Source organism: Oryza glaberrima, chromosome 2 (assembly GCF_000147395.1).
Source record: "Oryza glaberrima chromosome 2, OglaRS2, whole genome shotgun sequence".
Lineage (NCBI taxonomy): Eukaryota > Viridiplantae > Streptophyta > Magnoliopsida > Poales > Poaceae > Oryza > Oryza glaberrima.
The window spans coordinates 31,665,400-31,684,325 of record NC_068327.1 but is presented as its reverse complement, the minus strand read 5'-3'; the positions used below and the strand labels follow the sequence as shown (position 1 = coordinate 31,684,325).

General features: G+C 44.1%; 1 protein-coding gene across 1 annotated transcript; it reads left to right on the top strand.

Moving 5' to 3' along the window:
* Nucleotides 1-14,865: 14,865 nt before the first annotated feature.
* LOC127763198 (serine/threonine-protein kinase RIPK-like) lies at nt 14,866-17,993 on the top strand. Its single transcript, XM_052287836.1, has 4 exons — nt 14,866-15,366; nt 15,453-15,588; nt 15,684-15,820; nt 16,955-17,993. The coding sequence occupies exons 1-4, from the start codon at nt 14,977-14,979 to the stop codon at nt 17,645-17,647; spliced, it is 1,356 nt and encodes a 451-aa protein (XP_052143796.1). The 5' UTR covers nt 14,866-14,976; the 3' UTR covers nt 17,648-17,993.
* Nucleotides 17,994-18,926: the final 933 nt, after the last annotated feature.

The window sequence follows — 18,926 nt, the reverse complement described above, 5'->3', positions numbered from 1 at the left end:
GGTGACAGCGAGGGGCAGAGCGCCACCATTGCGCTTCTCCCCTGTCAGCGGCCAGACGCGCCGCCTCGTCGCCGTTCAACCTGACCACCTCCGCCTCCTACCGCCCGGCGCCATGCGGCTCACCGCAGTGCGTGCTGGTGCCCTCGGCCCTCCTCCTCATCGAGTCCCACCAAGATCTCCTGTATGTCAGGACAGGATTATCATCCATACATTGAAGTTGCTTCTCACCATTTTCTTTCTCATCTTTCAGATCAGGTTTTTATGCAAAGGAACTATCACGGGCTGGAGGACAAATCTCCTGGGTGCAGCAACTTCTTGGCTTTAGTTCCTTGGACACCACGACAAATTGCCACGGCATCTAATTGGTCTTCTTCAGATTCAGAAAAGAGATAATTCTTTGAAGTGCCAATGAAGTCTGATGAGACAGAAGTCGATTCTATGGACGTTGAGGAATCTCTTGAAGCAAATGCCGCAGCAATCGATGGTGAAAGCCTTCACCAGTGGGCAGTGGCAACAACACTGCATGACCCCATCGTCGCTACCAAACCCTTTAGCACCTGTTATGTGTTCAAGGTGACGGTGAGATACCATTGTTGTGAATTGACTGCTGCTGTTTACTTATAGGAATGATGAGGAAATCCTCCAGTTAGTTAGCCACGACTAGTACCACACTACCACCAATGGCTGCCATATAGTGCATAGTGCTGATCATTAGATCGGCGGTGGGGGAGATCGCGTGCGGGCGGGCGATGCCGGCGCTGGCGTCGCCACGGGCGGGCGACGCGATCCGTGCCCGCCGTCCGCCGCCATCGTCCCGCTCCCCGTCCCGACGGAGCTCCGCCTCCAGTACCTCGCCATGGGCATCTCGCCGCCGTCGCCGACTTGCTCCCCTGCTCCCGCGTCGTCTCCGCCGCCGCCACCGGCCGCCGGCCGCCGGACCTCCTCTCCCGCCTCGCCCCGTCGGTCCGTCGGTCTGCCCAGAGCCCTAGAGAGAAGAGTGAGAGAGAGGGAAGACTGGAAGAGGAAGGGAGAGAAGAGGGGAAAGAAAGAGAAGCTGACCTGGATAGGCTGACATGTGGGTCCCACGTGGGTCTCACGCTGACTCAACAGCCACGTAGGATAAAACCGGGACCAAAACCACCGAGGGACCTATTGTGACCGGTTTTATATAGTTAAGGGACCCCTTATATCTGGTTTTGCGGTTCGAGGACGTTCTTGTAACCTGATGAAAAGTTGAGGTACCTTCGGTGTACTTTTTCCTTGTTGCGCAACAGAAGCCGCTGTATTATGGGCCGTTTCGGAAGGACGATTTGGGCCCAAACATATAGTATAACTGATATAGGAAAAAGTACACCGGAGGTCCCTCAACTTGTCATCGAGTTACAAAATCGTCCCCAAACCACAAAACCAGATATCCGGAGTCCCTCAACTTCCAAAACCGTTCACTTTAGGTCCTTCGGTGGTTTTGACTCCGATTTTGACCTACGTGGCGGCTGAGTCAGCGCGGGACCCACGCGGGCCCCACCTGTCAGTATGCCATGTACCACCCTCTCTCTCCTTCCCTCCTTTCACTTCCTCCTCTTTCTCCCTGTCTCTCGCTTTTCTCCTCTACCAGGCCGGCTGGTGGGTCGTGAGGAGGTCGCTGGGGCGAGAAGGGAGAGGAGAGAAGGCCCGACGGCTGGCGACAAGCGACGCGGCGGCGGCGGCGACGCGGGAGCAGGCCAGTTGGGGAGGAGGCCGGCGGCGCAAAGGCTGTAGGCGACGGCGGAGGAGCGGGGGCGGCAGGGATAGCGCCGACGGGCGGATAAAGAGGCCTCCCCGCCTCTTTCCTCCTTGTGCGCGCTCGCCGCCGGACTCCCCACTCCCTCGCCGAGTCGCTGGCCATCCCGCTCGCAGCTAGGAGGGCGAGGCGGAGGAGGTCGTCGTGGCCGAAGGCGGGACGAGGACCCAAAGCCAACGAGGGCAGTGGTGGGAGACGGTGGGGCTGTGGCCGTCATCGGGCGGCGGCGCCTGGGCTTGTTTTGGATGAGGGAGGGCTGCGCCGGAAGGCGGACGGAGGAAAGGGAGGTCAGGAGGCGGACGGAGGGATGGAGGGAGGCGGGTGGGGAGGACGGGAGGATGCGGCGGAGGAGAGAGCGGAGGAAATCGAAGCCGGAGCCGCCGCCGCCCCAGCGTCGACCGCCATCGCCGCCCTAGCATCGGCCACCGCCGCCGGCCGCCCTCCTTCTTTCTCCCGCCTCACGCCCGCGGTAGGAGGAGCCGTCGTGTCCCCTTCTCCTGCGTCGGCCATCGCTGGCCGCCGCTGCCCCCAACGTCGACCGCCACCGGCCGCCCTCCCACCCGCCTCGCGCCCGCGGTAGGAGAAGCCATTGTCTCGGCTTCTCCCGTGTCGGCCACCGCTAGTCGCCACCGCCCCAGCATCGGCCGTCGCCGCCGTCGCCGCCGCACCAGCGTCGGCCACCGCCGGCCGCCCTCCCTCTCCCCACCTTGCGCTGGCGGGTTCGGCCTGCCCAAAGGAGTAACTGAGTAGTACAGGAGAAGAGAGGATGAGAGATGGGAAAAAGAGGGAGTGATGACGTGGACACACTGACATGTAGGGCCCACGCTGACTCAGTCGCCACGTAGGCTAAAACCGGAGCTAAAACCACCGAAGGACCTAAAGTGAACGGTTTTGGAAGTTGAGGGACGCCGGATATCTGGTTTTGCAGTTGGGGGACGATTTTGTAACTCGATGACAAGTTGAGGGACCTCCGGTGTACTTTTTCCACTGATAAAAGGGTCGGAAATTGAAACTCCGACAATCCCCTTCAATTTTTACAGGCCTCTCCATCAGGAAAAAAAATCAGGCCAAAGAAAACTAATATTGTTTTTGTGAGTAAAACAACTCATATACTGACCTATTTTGGGCTCCAAAAAGGGAAAAATATTGACTCAATAAGGTTCAGAGACTGAAAACTCCGAACTCCCTAAATCCCTCAAGGGAGTCATGGCTGGGCTGGGAAAACTTGGCAACGGGCCAGTGCACCTACTGCAGGTGCCATCTTGGGCCGTTCCGCAAAAGTGGGCTGAATTGTTGCGCAGCAGAAGCCAATGTATTTGGAAGGACAATTTAGGCTGTGTTTAGTTCCACGCCAAAAATAGAAGTTTAACTAAAATTAAAAGTTTGAAGAAAAAAGTTGAAAGTTTATGTATGTAGAAAAATTTTGATGTGATGAAACAGTTGAAAATTTGAAGAAAAAGTTAGAAAGTTCTAGATGTCTACAACTTACCACACTCGTTTTCCCTTTGTCGGACAACCGGCACTAGCTTGATAAACGACAATAACTCGTATAGCCGTGCTTGTAACTAAGCTGTGAATGGCTAACCGCTCGTTCAAAGGAAAGATCGGAGGGCGATCAACCAAACTTGGCCTTAGACCCAACAAAACACCAAATAAGGGGGGTCAGAGATGAAAACTCCTACCACCTACACTTTCAATTTTTCACAGGCCTCCATAAAAAAAATTACAGGCCTATATAAAAACCAAGTATACTGCTTCCGCGAGTAAAAACAAAACATTTACTGACCTATTTTGGGACTTAAAAAGGAAAAATACCGACTTGAGGGTTCAGAGATAAAAACTCCGAACCCCTATACCTCGATTTTTTTTTCCTTTTTGACAAGGCTACTCCGACCCATGACATTGACATGGTGGCAGGGTTGGCCTTGATTTGCTGCATATGCCCTTTTTGCCCTTTTTTTTTTAAAAAAAAGAAAAAAAGTCCAAAGGAGGTTGGAGAATGAGTAAATTGTATTGGTGATACATAAACTTGTTAGGTGGGTGCAATTTAGTATATGAACTTGTAAAATGTTCGTTTTGGTACACGAACTTATCTAATCCGTGCAAACTAGGTCCAAAATGGCTTGGCAAGGTTAATTCCACCTAGCTGATATTGATTAGGATGTGGCGTGAATATGTATAGTAAGTACGCATAAAAACATGCTATATTTATAAATTTGTTTTCTACTTTATCTTGAATTTCGTATGTTTCTAACCCTTGTATCATTGCTCGGTTTTTTATATATTTCTCTACAATCACTATATCTCATTCTATCTTTTTATTGAACAGGTGTATGTCCAAGTAGCAACATTCTCATATATATATGTTTACGTAGTATCCTAATCAGCACATAAATCAACAAAATTAGTCATGTAATGTCCTTTTGACTTTATTTTGCACGCACAAGATAATAAGGTCATGCACCAAATGAGCATTTTGCAAGTTCATACACTAGATTTTACATAACTGACAAGTTCGTGTATCGCCGATGTAATTTAGTCTTGAAGAATTAACACACACACACACAAACCCCCACACAACCCCCCCCCCCCCCCCCCCCCAACCGACTTTGAATACTCTATACGCTAGAGCGCCGGCGGCCGCGTTGCCCTCTATCAGTTCTGACCAGCGTGTGGAGGATTAGAACTCCAACACACTAGATCGAATTTTTCAGGTTATCAATAAAATTCGAAAGATAAACTGCCACCGCCCTCAATGTTCTCTTTCAAGAATTTCAAAAGATACGCAAGATTTCCAGGTTCATTTAAAATGCTGACGTTTTACAGAAACTGAGCAAATATAAAATACTCCTGGAGGAACACATAAACACAAAATTGCTGCTGCGTTTCTTGAGCACACTGCTCATCGGCAAAACTCTCCACGGTTACGTCACATCTTTGACCCCAAAAGGCTCAAAACAATTGGACACGTTTCAGCAATATGAACGGAGTTAGCGATCATACACAGTTACACAGCATGTCAGCACGGTTGATAGTCACGTCCTTTGATTGATAGGTTTTCCTGAAGAGCGCGTGTTTCAGCTTCTATTACAGTTTCGTCAGGCTAACAGAACGTCTAAGATTAACCTTTAAGTTTCTGCCCACGGAATACTGATGTCAATTTTCTCATACCACTCGTTGGAGGACTAACGTCAGCAGCTAAGTATAGAAGTCTAGAACCGCCTCTTAATTTCGACACAACAGCCTGCAAAAGTCTATCTGTAGTGCGAAACTGTCCAGCATACCTGAGTGAGTGAGTTCTACGGATTGATTAACATATGGACGCTGATAAGAATGTTCTTGTGTTTGTAACGTTTTCTGCCGGCTGTAATATGGACTGTTTATGAATGACGATTTGGACACAAATTAATGGGCCGGATTGCATGTCTTGTCTCGTCTCGTAGGAAATATCGACCGAAGGGGTTCGGAGTTTCAATCTGTTCGTCTTGTTTTTGAGGGCTCCAAAAAAGGAAAAATACTGACTCAAGGAGGGTCGGAGATTAAAACTCCGATCCCGATAATACTGACCAACGTGTTCAGGCTATCGGAAATTGAAAAAACAAACTGCCCCCTTTGCCCTCGATGTTTTCTTCCAGGGATTTCAGAAATATACGCTAGATTTTCAGACTCATCTATCTGGAATGCTGACGTTTGACAGAAAACATGCTCAAATATTCATAGGGAAACGCATGAACTTTTTCTCCTGCAGACTTGCAGTGCTAGTTTCTGCATCTATATGGATTTTCTGCAAGCCCATCGGAGAAAATAAAAAAATACCGATCGGAGAGGATGCGAGTCGGAGAATAAAACTCCGACCCAATTGCTGTCGATGTTTTTTTTCAAAAACCAAAAAACATCAAAAATTTTCCATCACATCATATCACATCAAAAACTTTCCTACACACATAAACTTCCAACTTTTTTTTAAACTCCCAACTTTCTTCAAACTTCCAATTTTTTTTCAGGAACTAAACACACCATTTGTTGCAGGGCTTTCAAAAACGCTAGATTTTCATGTTCATCTGGAATGCTGACATTTGACAGAAAAGAGTTCAATTCCTGGACGAACGCATGAACTTTCCTTTACAGTGCTAATCCACGGACTTTTAGCAATGTGAATGGATTGAACGATCATACACAAATTGTCAGCACGTTTCAGAACTTCAGATATGCAGTTCAGGTTAACTAATAGGTACGTATTCTGACTTCCGTGCAATTTAAAGCGTGTTTCAGCTTCTACTACTACATAGTTTCGTCAGGCTAAACAAAAACGCCATTAGTTTAACCCTGAAGTCTCTGACCGCGGCGCTGAATATACACTGATGTCATGCAATCAATCACTCGTTGATGGACTAGCCCTGCCCTCTTAATTTCAACTACGCGGCCTGCAAAAAAGTATTATCTCCAGTCTCCATAGTGTGAAACTATCCGGTTTACTCGGCAGATTAATTAACATAGGGACAGACATTGATAAGAATGTTCTTATGTTGCTGTTGACTAATGCTAAGCGATTACTGAAAGAAATTTTGTAAGGTTTAGTTGTGCATCGTCTTCCTGCTTTTCACGTGCTTCCCGTTTACTTTCGTTTTCGACATGAGTTAGCCCGACCCTTTGTTGTTTATGCCATGTCATTATCATCTCTTAATTATGTGAGCTAAACCCGTCTTTTTGTTATCATTGTTGCTGACATTTTTGATCATTTTTCTTATGCCCCTCCATGGATTAATTAAGCAAGAAACTTATTAGCTAGATCCTCTGCTTGCCTTGAGGATTACTACGCGCGTGTGCGTCGTCTTCGTCGTCGTCAGACCGGTCGATCTCCAGGTTCTTGCGTTCTTGCTGCCATCAATGGCGAAGAGGCCGGTGACACGCTAACATCTGAAATTAAACCAATCAACGGCTTGGCTGCAATTTGGCCGTCGCAGAATTGATTGATCGTGTGGTGCCAATCTTATCTGATCACGACCAATTGAGTTGAGATACGATCAGTGCAACTAGCTCGATAGTGTTCTTCACGTGATGACTAGGCTGCCACAGTGACTGAGAAAAGGGACGTGTTTACATCTGGGCCGCAATGAACTGAATTTCTGTGTAGCTTCAGAAAGAAAGGACAGACGATAAGTACAGTTTCAGGAGTTCAGAAATCCCAATGCCAAAGTCTTACATCGTTTATCTTTTGGCTTATTTGCCATAGCCAAAATTTAAATTTGAAACTTATTTTTAAGGGTTTTTATTGTGGTTTTTTTATATTAGCTTTTAAATCACTCAATGCGCATAGATAAAGGTTTCACGCATAGGCTATTTTTAGTTACTTCGTTATTTTTGCACGGCTTATAAGCAACAGAGGAAACAAAAAGAGTGCAACTTTACAGAAAATAAAAATATATATTAGTTTATTTATTTGATAAGTTTTGCACTCTCATGTAAGTGCGTAAGTCGTCGCGTGAAACAACTCGGAAAAGCAGATTAATCGATGATATATGTTTATGAAGAGGCAGACACGTTTTAGTTTCAGTTATCTTCTTAAGCGTGATAAAATTAAACAAAAGAAAAAAAACGAAAAGCGTTGAAGCTCTCCGGGCATCTTGAGCAGCACGGATTCGAGGTTAATTTAGTTGTCATTTCGCTTTCGCGTACGTACGCTTGCTACTGGCTACTGCTACAACTAGCTGCCGTCGTTTTCGCTTTCTCCTCCGATCTCTCGTACTACACATGTACGTATATTCAGAGCACAGAGAAGAACCGTCTTTAAACGCTCTGAAAGCCACACAACGCGTGGCACGTCATCAGCAAGCGTTTGCTTTTGCTTCCGTTGTTAAACATGACACGTCCAGAGAAATCGTCAGATTGAAGCCGCATACTGATTCTCCTTGTTGCCAGCTTCCCAATCCTAGCTCTCCATGCATGCAAAGGCCACGAAATTAAACGAGAATAAAATTAAAGTTTAAAGCGAAAGTACATGTAGCCTAGTGATTAGAAGAGCCTCGGTAGTAACGACGTTGAGAAGATGCTTATAGGGATAGGGTTTGCGTGCGTGCGTGTGTTATATTCATAGGAGTAAGTGTGCGCGCGTTATGAGTGTCTGTATATTCTAAAATATAAGATATCAGGAATTTTAGTTAATAATTAAAGTAAAAAAATACATGTGTTTAATGTCAGCACCATTATGTTCGTATTTAAAATAATTTTATATGATACTAATTTTGTAGTCGTTTATATATATTATAAATAATATTAATGGTTAAAGTATAATGTCACATACTTAATAAGCCTAGGTGGCGTACTTGGAGAGTTTTGAAACCAGGAGAAAGAACAGTTCTTTGCATTGACCAGGTAGAAGACGTGTGAAACAATGAAACCCAACTTGGTTACCTATGTATTATACCTGTGGGCTGTAAATTAAAACCTCTTGTTTTGTTGGAGATGAGCAACACCAATAGGGCAAGGATTTGAACTTTGGACTGAACATTACTAATTCGAAGCCTATTTGGTCAACCGGAGAATTTTTCTCTCTGAAAAGTGCGTTGCAAAGTTGAGATTTGGATATGCTATCAATTTGGAACTGGACACAGAGAAGAAAAGCCGGCACACAATCGATAAAAAAAGGCGAATCTTCACTGGACCTAACAGCAGATTTTGGTGCCTAATTTCCGAAACAGCTAGAACTCACCAAGTGTTTCAGGATACGAAACAATAGCAACTTAAAAAGGCATGTGAAACTCAAAAACTCTGTTTAAACCACCTGCCGCAGCCGCTAACGAAAGAGGTCTCTAGAGAATTCAAACGTTGACAAATGACAATCATACCGCTTTTAAAGTCCAGAAACCTTTGCATTTTCAAGTTGGGGAAAATTTCAAAAAAATCAAAACCTGAACCTGAAGAAAGGACCATACTGCTCGCTAGCCAGGTGCCAGCCGCAAAGCAGCACTTTGAGACGAAAATTAGAATTTGACCAAATCGGCCGGAACTAACTACTGCAGGTCTCGGTCAAATTCAATACTTCTACAGATTACAGCCGTCATGGCCTGCATTTGCCCACAGAATGACAGAAACCAAACCATGCAGAGCTCTCATTTTTTTTCTCCTCTCGTATGCAGAAACATCCAGCGTCACGAACGCGTAGAAGCAGAAGCTCTCCCTTGTCTGGACGGAGGAGGAGGAAGAGTCCAAAGGCTGTAGAGCCGTGTGGGCACTAGTGCTCCGTAGGAGTACTGAGACAGGTCAAATTGAGCACATGACTGAATTCTTCAAGGGAGGAAGCTGTCCGGTTTCTGAATGTTGGGAGCTCTCGTCAAACGTTTAGCCCTTTGACATCTGCACACGGTGGAGGTTGAAATGTATGTGCACTACAGTACTAAAATCCTGCTTCTACGCTTCCATTGGAAGGCTGCTTGTACGGTACTCTATCCATTCCAAAATATAAGAACGATCTTCCAAGATATAGATCATTAATTTATTTCATATTATATTGCTAATGAATATAAAATTAGCATCGTATTAAATTATTTTAAAATATAAATCTAGTGATATACCTAGCATATATACATATAGTTAATATAATTAATAGAAAAAAAATACCGAGTTTAATATCTATACTTTCTATATAGTTGATACCCACTAATAATTATTAGAAGCTAAAGCTCAACATGTAAGCATGCCACATCATCACCCACTAGCAATTACTTTTCTAGCCCATTTAAAATCCCATGCAAACATGTCATATTTTCACTCACTAGCAATTACTATTCTAGTATATTTTAAATTTCATGCAAACATGATACATCATCTACAATATTATATTATAGAGATCAACAAGTATGTGTCAAATCATCTTTTTCATATTATTTTCTCAATATTTCAACTTTCATCATTTCAACAATATTTAAAATATACTTATACATAAATCCCGCAGCAAAACGCGGGGTATCACCTAGTTTCTTAAAGGATAGCACCCTATAGTTTAGGATGGAGGGAGTATGTTATACTATTCTAGCCAGACAGTCTCTGTTTCATCTCAAATTTTAATTTTCTGCAAATTTACAAAGTTTACATTTAAAACATGTACATAATCTATAATTAGAAAACCTAGAAATATTTATATTTCAAAACATGACTATACTTAAACAACCCGTATAAACCGTCAGAATTACGACACTGCCACAGGCCCACAAGGGAGGTCTTACAATCTTGTGACATGATATGATATCCTCTCAAATGATCAGTGCTTGTATTGTACAGCTCAAGGAAATCCTTGCAAAGCAGCCATTGACCTAACATGTTAGATACATTTGCCCACAAGTATATACTTACAAAATTGCCAATCGTAATTTTATTTTACTTACAACTTGATGAACTGTTCCGCGTCGAGTGATATTGTTTTTTCTCATCCCCAACTACTGAATACCATTTAAGACTAATCCTACCAACTCATACTACATGACAACCCAAATCCATTTTTTAAGAAACAAACAAAGTACTGAAGTATCATCTCACAGATAAGTAGCTGCGGCTAAGTGCTAATGCAACAGTAGTACAGTGCTGGTCCCCTAATCATGGCTAGCTAATACGGGTACTCTCTCCGGGTTGATAATACTTGTCGTTTTGGACAAGGGTACGGTGTCAAAAAAACAACTTTAACCATTATTTTCTATTATAATATATATAAAAGTGTTAACAAATATATGATCTTATTAAAGTATTTTTTAAGACCAATCTATACATATAGTCACCATATTTGAAAGAGAAATATTTTGAAAATGATTGATAATCAAATATTCTAAAGTTTGACCTCACCCTTGTCTGAAATGACAAGTATTATCAACCCGGAGGGAGTAGTTAGGTTAAGCAGAAATGGTCAATGTCTTAGCTAGCCGCTCCATTTCTAGAAACATGGTACAGCTCCAAAAATCCAAAACCATGTTTCATCTCGTACTCATCTCGTGCAGGGTTGGTTGGAGAACGTGTTTGCATTATTAGTTAGTTATTAATCCACAAAGATTTGTGTTTTTTCTGCAAAGAATCTCTGTAATAATCCTCCAATTTTGTCGGGGAGCGTCTCATGGCCCAGTTTGGTTGGAAGAAAATTAAATCAAACCAGACACCGTGTCCGCGAGGGCACACGCCCGAATTTACAATTAGTGGCGAATTAAAATTAAAATGGTTTAGTGCTGATGCAAGTACATAGTACAGCAGCAGTAGTAATTTCCGGTTATGAGAAAAAAAAAATACTGCACAGGTTTTTCCTGAGAGCTGGGATTGAATTATACTATGAGCGAACGATGATTGAAGTCAAGATATATTCAAGGCTGATATTTTTTATTTTGAAAAATGGGATGGATTAATTAGTGGATAAGAATGCGAATGTACTGAGTAATTGTGACGGTGAATCGTGCAGTTAGTTCATCAACCAATCGTACATATATCACTGAAAATCGAGGTTGAAAAATCAGTATGAGTAGCCATCTTTATGCTCTGTTCTTATAGGGACACAGAGTGAGAGTTTTTTACAAAATCAGGAAGACAGGATGGCTTTCACGCTATCTTTTCACCTATGATCTCGTTATCTGTAGGACTACAAATAATTCATTCTTTTCACTTTAACACCATCCACTTGTTTCCGCATCACGAATAGACAGGCTCTTTTCCCGTTCAAAAAGCAAGAATTTTACGGAAGATTATGCTGATGGCGAAATAATTCGTTCAACCTAAAAGGTTATGCTGATGGCGAAGAGTGAACAACGCCTGTAAACAAAGTGATTATCTACTTGACTCAGGAGAAACGAGAGCCAATCAATGGCCATTATTTCATCAACCATTCCAAGATTCCTCGACAAACACCCATCCACACACACATGTGCACCTCAATCGTTGAGAGATTACACATCGTACAAATCGAGTGCAGATACGGCTAATCATTCATCCTGGTCTCCATCATGTATTCTCACCAGAAGTATTATGATATGGTCTTACAGGTGTCCATCTATCTGTTGATCTAAACATATTTTCCTTAGGCAGGTACAATAACAGTCTATTAGCCAGCTGTAAATATATTTTAATAAGATAAAAAATGAGAGAGAAGAGCAGCGGGCTACAGATCTGTAGTGAGCTGTAGCGCGGACTCCAGTACACACTGTGTGTATGACAGTGAGACCATATATTAATAGTATAGTAAACAATTATTATATGAATTGACTATTAGATTAGTTATAGATGAATTAAAGTTAGTAGTGGGCTATACTATTAAATTTACTCTAGGCCAATCGTCCAGCCATAGGCAAATCTAACAACAGATAGATGAACAGTCTAGTACAGTGCAAGGATTGGTTTGGTTGGCTGATTATTTTACTGTTCCTCGTATCAGCGCCTTGCTTTCCTCCAGCCTTCCTGGATTCCCCGTTCCTTTGATTGGAACTATGTGTGCATGTGCATGAGATTCTTCTACCTGATCGCATGGTGAGCACGAGCACCAAATAGTTTAGTTCGAAGCAAACCCATGCACTTGACACTATTTCACCAAATGCATAATATATATAGAATGCTGCTCTTCCACTAGTTAAGGAGTAACTCCCCCCTACATTTGTATTTCAACATCGATATTGATCCTGCATTTTTTTACTAAAGTTTAGTCGTGTTTATCTTTAGCATAAAAGCATTTGATTAATTAATTAGCTATCGCCATAGCTAGTTATCCATGTTCTCTATTTTGAGGCTTTATTTCTAGATGTCCAATTAACTGCGCTCCCCCTATCATAAGTCATTTTGATTTTTTCCAGTCAATTTTTTTAAAATTTTATCAAAATGTAGGGAAAAATATAGAACCATTTTAAACACAAATCAAAAATATTATCAAATTATATTAAATATTATATTTAATGAAACTAATTTGATGTTGTATATGTTGCAAATTTTTTTATAAACTTGATCAAACTTAAAAAAGTTTGACTATAAAAAAAATTAAAACGACTTATAATATGAGATAGACTATATATTGTGCATCCATATGTTTTAGGGTGAACTGACGAGCTTGATGTAGGTAAAAATAAGGCAGTTCTCTACTTCTATTGTCGTTACGTTCATTGCTATAATCCTTCAACATCAATCGGTTGATCATAAGCCCTAGTCGAATTGTTTTTGGCTTCAGTTAGCTACAGATGAACTAGCTAGATAGATAGATATTCAAATCAGATGTTCTACACCCTGATCATTAGGTCTGTTTAAACTCTACAAGTCCAGATGATAAGATCCATAAACACATCATTAGTTTTTGCATGGTCGCTTTCCCCTTTAAAAATAAAATAAACCATCTAGTAGAAAACAACATAAATGAAGTGATCTTCTAATAGAAACTTGAAGGGAAGGTAAGATGTCTCTGTCTTACCATGACTCGGATGCAAAACATACTTCCTCCGTCCCAAAATGTAAGCATTTTTTAGATTAGCACGGGTATTAAGAAAGTAGGTGAGAATGATTGAAGAAGGTGTGTGATTGGTTGAAAAGAGAAAGTAGGTGAAAAAGAATGGTTGTGATTGGTTGAGAGGAGAAGGTAGGTAGAAAAATAGCTTCATTTTAGGACAAATTACTGTGCTAGAAATAGCTACATTTTAGGACGGAGGTAGTAAGCAACAAGCTGACCATATCCATGCTTTAATTCTTTCCACAATCAACATACATAGCCCCTCCCAGTCACATCATCTTTAAACCATTTTACATCCATCAAATGCTAGAGGTTGACTACTTTATATTTTTCAAATGTGTGAAATTCCAACGCTTATTACAACTTCTTAGTTTAAACAACATCAGTGTGGTCCAGCACAAATATTGTCATAGTTATCCAAGAATGCTGCATTAAAATATTAATTAATTTCTTATACGCATGTAACGTATGTACGAAGTAACGTTACTATGAAAAGAGAATACTTAAGATCCTTAAATAAGTTTTGAAAATATAGTACTCCCTCCGTAAAAAAAAAAGACAAACTCTGGTTTCCGTGCCCAACGTTTGACTGTCCGTCTTATTTAAAAAAATTATGAAAAAAAATTAAAAAGACAGGTCACGCATAAAATATTAATCATATTTTATCATCTAACAACAATGAAAATACGAATTATGAAAAAATTCATATAAGACGGACAGTCAAAGTTGGACACGGAAACCCAGGGTTTGCCTTTTTTTTTGGACGAAGGGAGTACACATTTAGTGTTACTGTGGCACTCAATTATACCACCTCGAGGATCGTGAAAGGATTAATCTAGAATCATTACTATTATATCAATTCATCCAATAGCGAAGCCACCTCTCAACAACTTTTGGGTGACGAGCTGGGCTCGTTGGTGAACACATTTTTCTTTTGCATAAATTAGGCATATTATATATTTTTAAGAAAATACTCAATGTACTGGTTAGTTTTGTCTTGGCTCTGAAACTTTTATAGCTCCTCCACAATATTCATCGGAATTAAAGTGTAATTTTCTCTGCTACATTAAAAGTGCAATCGTTTTTCTTCCATCTCCTTTCTACTATATGTAGTAGCCCTCTTCACGTGTGCGGAACCATAGTAGATCTAGTATTTTATCTTTAGTCCATCTACCGAGCCAATCACCTATTATATTTGTCTAACCTAGCTTGAGCTTTATTTTCAATTCACCAATACAGCCAAGCTCTAATTATATAATTCTAATTATATAATGTTTGTCTATTATAAAATATAGACAAAAAAACAGGAGAGAAACAATCCATTATGTCAAGCTACCTGGACGGCCTCGGCCTCATAGGGGGACATAGAGGCTATAGAGCTCAGCATCACATCACCCCCCGCGGAAACCACCAAGTTAACCCAGCCGTCCGGCCGGCGTGTGGGCATCGCCTAGGTGATCAGGTCAATCCGGCCGTTTCATACGCGCGACTCCGCGAGCGCGCACGAGACTCCGAGAGCCAACCCAACGAACCAACCCAACCCAACCCAACCAACCCCCCACACGCCTCCCTCCCTCCCGCCTCCTCTTTATATACCCCACTCCGTGTCAAACCATCCATTCCACCACCAAGTCCTCCCTCCTCACCTCACCCGCACTCTCTCCCGCGAAAAGACTTCTTCTTCTTCTCTCGTCGTTGTTGTTTTCGTTGTTGTGCACTCGCGCGCGGCGGCGCGGTGCCAGAGATGAGGAGGATGTTGCGTTGCTTCTTCGGCGGCGGCGGCGGTGGCGACGAGACGGGAGGTGACGAGGAGAAGAAGGCGTCGGCGGCGGCGGTGGTGAAGAACAAGAAGGCGGTGAGGCGGATGCGGAGCGCGACGGGGCGGCTCCGGTCGCTGTCGCTGGAGGACCTGTCGCGGACGCTGGCGCAGTCCGGGCTGCAGGCCTTCACGCTAGCGGAGCTCAAGGCCGCCACGCGCAGCTTCTCCGGCAGCAACTTCATCGGCGAGGGCGGATTCGGCCCCGTCTACAAGGGCTTCATCGACGCCAAGCTCCGCCCCGGCCTCCTCCAACCCCAGCACGTCGCCGTCAAGTACCTCGACGGCGAAGGCGACCAGGGCCACCGCGAATGGCTGGTACGTACAGAGTAATTCCGTGGTACTCTTTGACGATAATTAGTCGAGTTCGTAGCTAATTAATTGCGTGGTTTTGTCACGCACAGGCGGAGGTGGTGTACCTGGGGATGTTGAGCCATCCGCATCTGGTGAAGCTCATCGGCTACTGCTGCCAAGACGACCACCGGATGCTCGTCTACGAGTACATGGCCAGGGGCAGCCTCGAGCACCACCTCTTCAAGAGTAAGCTTAATCACCCTCACTAATCAATTGCACTATCATTATTAACCAGTAATTGCTATCATTAACTGAGCGCGGTTAATTGATTAATCTTGCAGATTTGCTGTCGAGCTTGCCGTGGGCGACGCGGCTGAAGATCGCGGTGGGCGCGGCCAAGGGGCTCGCGTTCCTGCACGACGCCGACACTCCGGTGATCTACCGAGACTTCAAGGCATCCAACATCCTGCTCGACTCGGTGAGTACTCCTCTGATTATTAATTATGCTTAATTAGTTTTACCAGGTCTATCTTGCACACGTACGTACGATCGGCTCCAATAATTAAGATTTCTTAATCTGCGTTGGTGACTACGACCCGTTCGCCTAATCGCCAGATCGCCACTAGTCAATTCTGAATTTTCTGAATCTAATAAGGCCATAAGCTATACCTTAGCTGCAGGGGCAGCACGCACGTATATAGAGTAGAGAGTACACGATTTGAACTATAGTTTTTGGCCAATCTCTGTCGATTCTTTGTGGCAAACTTTATTAGTTGTGGCGGCCAACTTAAGAAATGGAGAATTAATTAAGTACTAGTGCATCCAAAACTTAAAGAAATGAACAAATTATGTAGGACTCTCCTCCGGGTTGGTTGTTTATTTATGCCTCCTACCTAATCGGACAAAAACGTCCGTGTTATTCTAAGCAGATATGTAAATTAGGGAAACGTACGGTTTGGTGTCGATCGATCGCCGGCCAGATTACACAATTGGTTGTTGCAAAGGCTGTTCATGAGCACTGTGGCTACAAAGCCTCTAGAACAGTAAAATTGTACAGGTCAAGCGTTTGTCCGAGCAATTAATTGCAAAGCTAACCACTCTCTTTGACTAGTTAATTACCCACCTAAACAGTAAAGAGAACATTCTACGAGTAAAACACACATGCCGGCCCATGGCAGGTAGCATCGAATTTTGACACGAAATCGTCTTGTAGTAGCAAAATCACACGTGAACATTATCGAGTCTGGTACAGTTTATGTTACACAGAAACATAGACTAAGCTGACACCATATACAAACAAAAGTTCAAATCAACAATGCTACTCCTACATTAGAGTAGGTACGCATGCTATAATCACATATCGAGAAGAAAAGAGAAGAGAGAGAAAAACAGCTGCAACACGGACTTCAAAACGTTATGTGTGTATGAGAGATGGGACCGGTTATTAATTGTGAGTATATTTTTATAGTTAACTATTGTATGAATAGACTATTAGATTAGTTATAAATGATTTGGAGTTAGTAGTTGGCTATACTATTAAACTTGCTCTTAGCTATAGTTAATTATGATGTTGTGGCTGACGGAGAGATTTATATTATGTTGGGCGATGCAGGATTACACGGCGAAGCTCTCGGACTTCGGGCTGGCCAAGGAGGGCCCGCAGGGGGACGCGACACACGTCACGACCCGCGTCATGGGGACCCACGGGTACGCGGCGCCGGAGTACATCCTGACGGGGCACCTGACGGCGAAGAGCGACGTGTACAGCTTCGGGGTGGTGCTGCTGGAGCTGCTGACGGGGCGGCGGAGCGTGGACAAGCGGCGGCGCGGGCGGGAGCAGAACCTCGTGGACTGGGCGCGGCCGTACCTCCGGCGGCCGGAGCGGCTGCACCGGGTGATGGACCCCAGCCTGGAGGGCGGCTACTCGGACAAGGCGGCGGGGAAGGCCGCCATGGTGGCGTACCACTGCCTCCACAGCGTGCCCAAGTCCCGCCCGCACATGCGCGACGTCGTCGCCGCGCTCGAGCCGCTGCTGCAGACGTCGTGCGGCGACGTGCTCGCCGGGCCCTTCGTCTACACCGTCCCGTCCGCTGCCGCCGTTGTTGTTGCTGCCAAGGACGACGAGAAGAAGGCGGCCGCGGCCGCGGGTGAGGACGGCGAGGAGGAGGTGGCGGCGGCGGCCAAGGCGAAGAGGAGGTACGTGGCATCGGCGGTGCACGCGGAGGGCGCGATGCGGAAGGGGGAGCACCGGTACGCGAGCTCCGTGTCCGGCTCGCCGAGGCAGAGCAGGGACAGGGGCGGCTAGCTCAAGATTTCAACGGTGGATGCAAAGTGCGACCGCGGCAGGGCGTGAATTTGCCTGTTACTGCGTGTGTGTGCGCGTGTGAGCGTGTATTGTTCGAGATCGTTTCAAGTGTACATAATAGTGGTAACATATTTCTACGGTGGATGCAAAGTGCAGGAGGTGCAGTAACATGTTCGTTGATTCTTTCTCTTGGTGATGCTATTTTCGATCCCAAGAGCAAAAAATGTAATATTGCCTTTTGTTTTCTTGAGGAAAATGGTGTTCTTTTTTCCCTTTGTTTTCAGCTTGTACCGCTGAGTCCCGGAAAATAATAAATGTGAAAAATGAAAAGAGGGTTCAGTCAAAAGCAGCCATTCAATTGAAAAGAACTAAACTTCAGTTCTACTGCTAAGTACGATACAGTTATACAACTCATATATTGGGGTGAAAACGGGGCGGGTATTTCCCGCCCGCCCGCCCGCCCGACCATATTATTTCGGGACAATTTCGGGTCAAAAATTCGGGTACCCGGAAGATTTTACGGGTAGCGGGTTTGAATACGGGTATTTTCTATCGGATATGAGATCGGATTCGGGAGGACGGTATCCGACGGATACGGGTTATCCGGCAAAAATACGGGTTTTACCCGGTTAAATATCCGGATAATACCCGGATAACATGTCTAGCCCAATAAAGTACTAGTGGCCAAAAGGCCCACTAGTACAATGACCACCATCAACCAGTAAACCATGCCTAACAACCCAATAACCAAAAATACTAATTACTGTTCACTAATCCCGCTGAGCAATGACGCCGAGACTACGAGCGCCACCGGTGCGCCACCTGCTGCGTCCGCTGAGCCGCGGCCACCGCCGCTACATGCCTTTGCTGCCAGAGCCGATCCTCATCTCTTTAGGAACAGGAAGTCAGCAGCTCATCGCATGTCAGGTCGAGTTTAGTTCCAAACTTTTTCTTCAAACTTTCAATTTTTCCATCACATCAAAACTTTCCTACACGGCTACACACAAACTTTCAATTTTTCCATCACATCGTTCCAATTTCAACCAAACTTCCAATTTTTCCTGTTAAAAATCAATTGTTCATTGTCGTATTGCCCATACATCTTAAGCCCTAATAATATAGTCGCATTATGGTTATATGGGGTTGGTTGAATATATAGCTATTGTCTATATAGTATAGATGATCGTTGCTTTGACTTGATATCCGAAAAGATATTCGTAACCGATAGTGGTCGTATCCGCCTTGGTACATATTCGTCTCATATTTGTGCCCGATATTA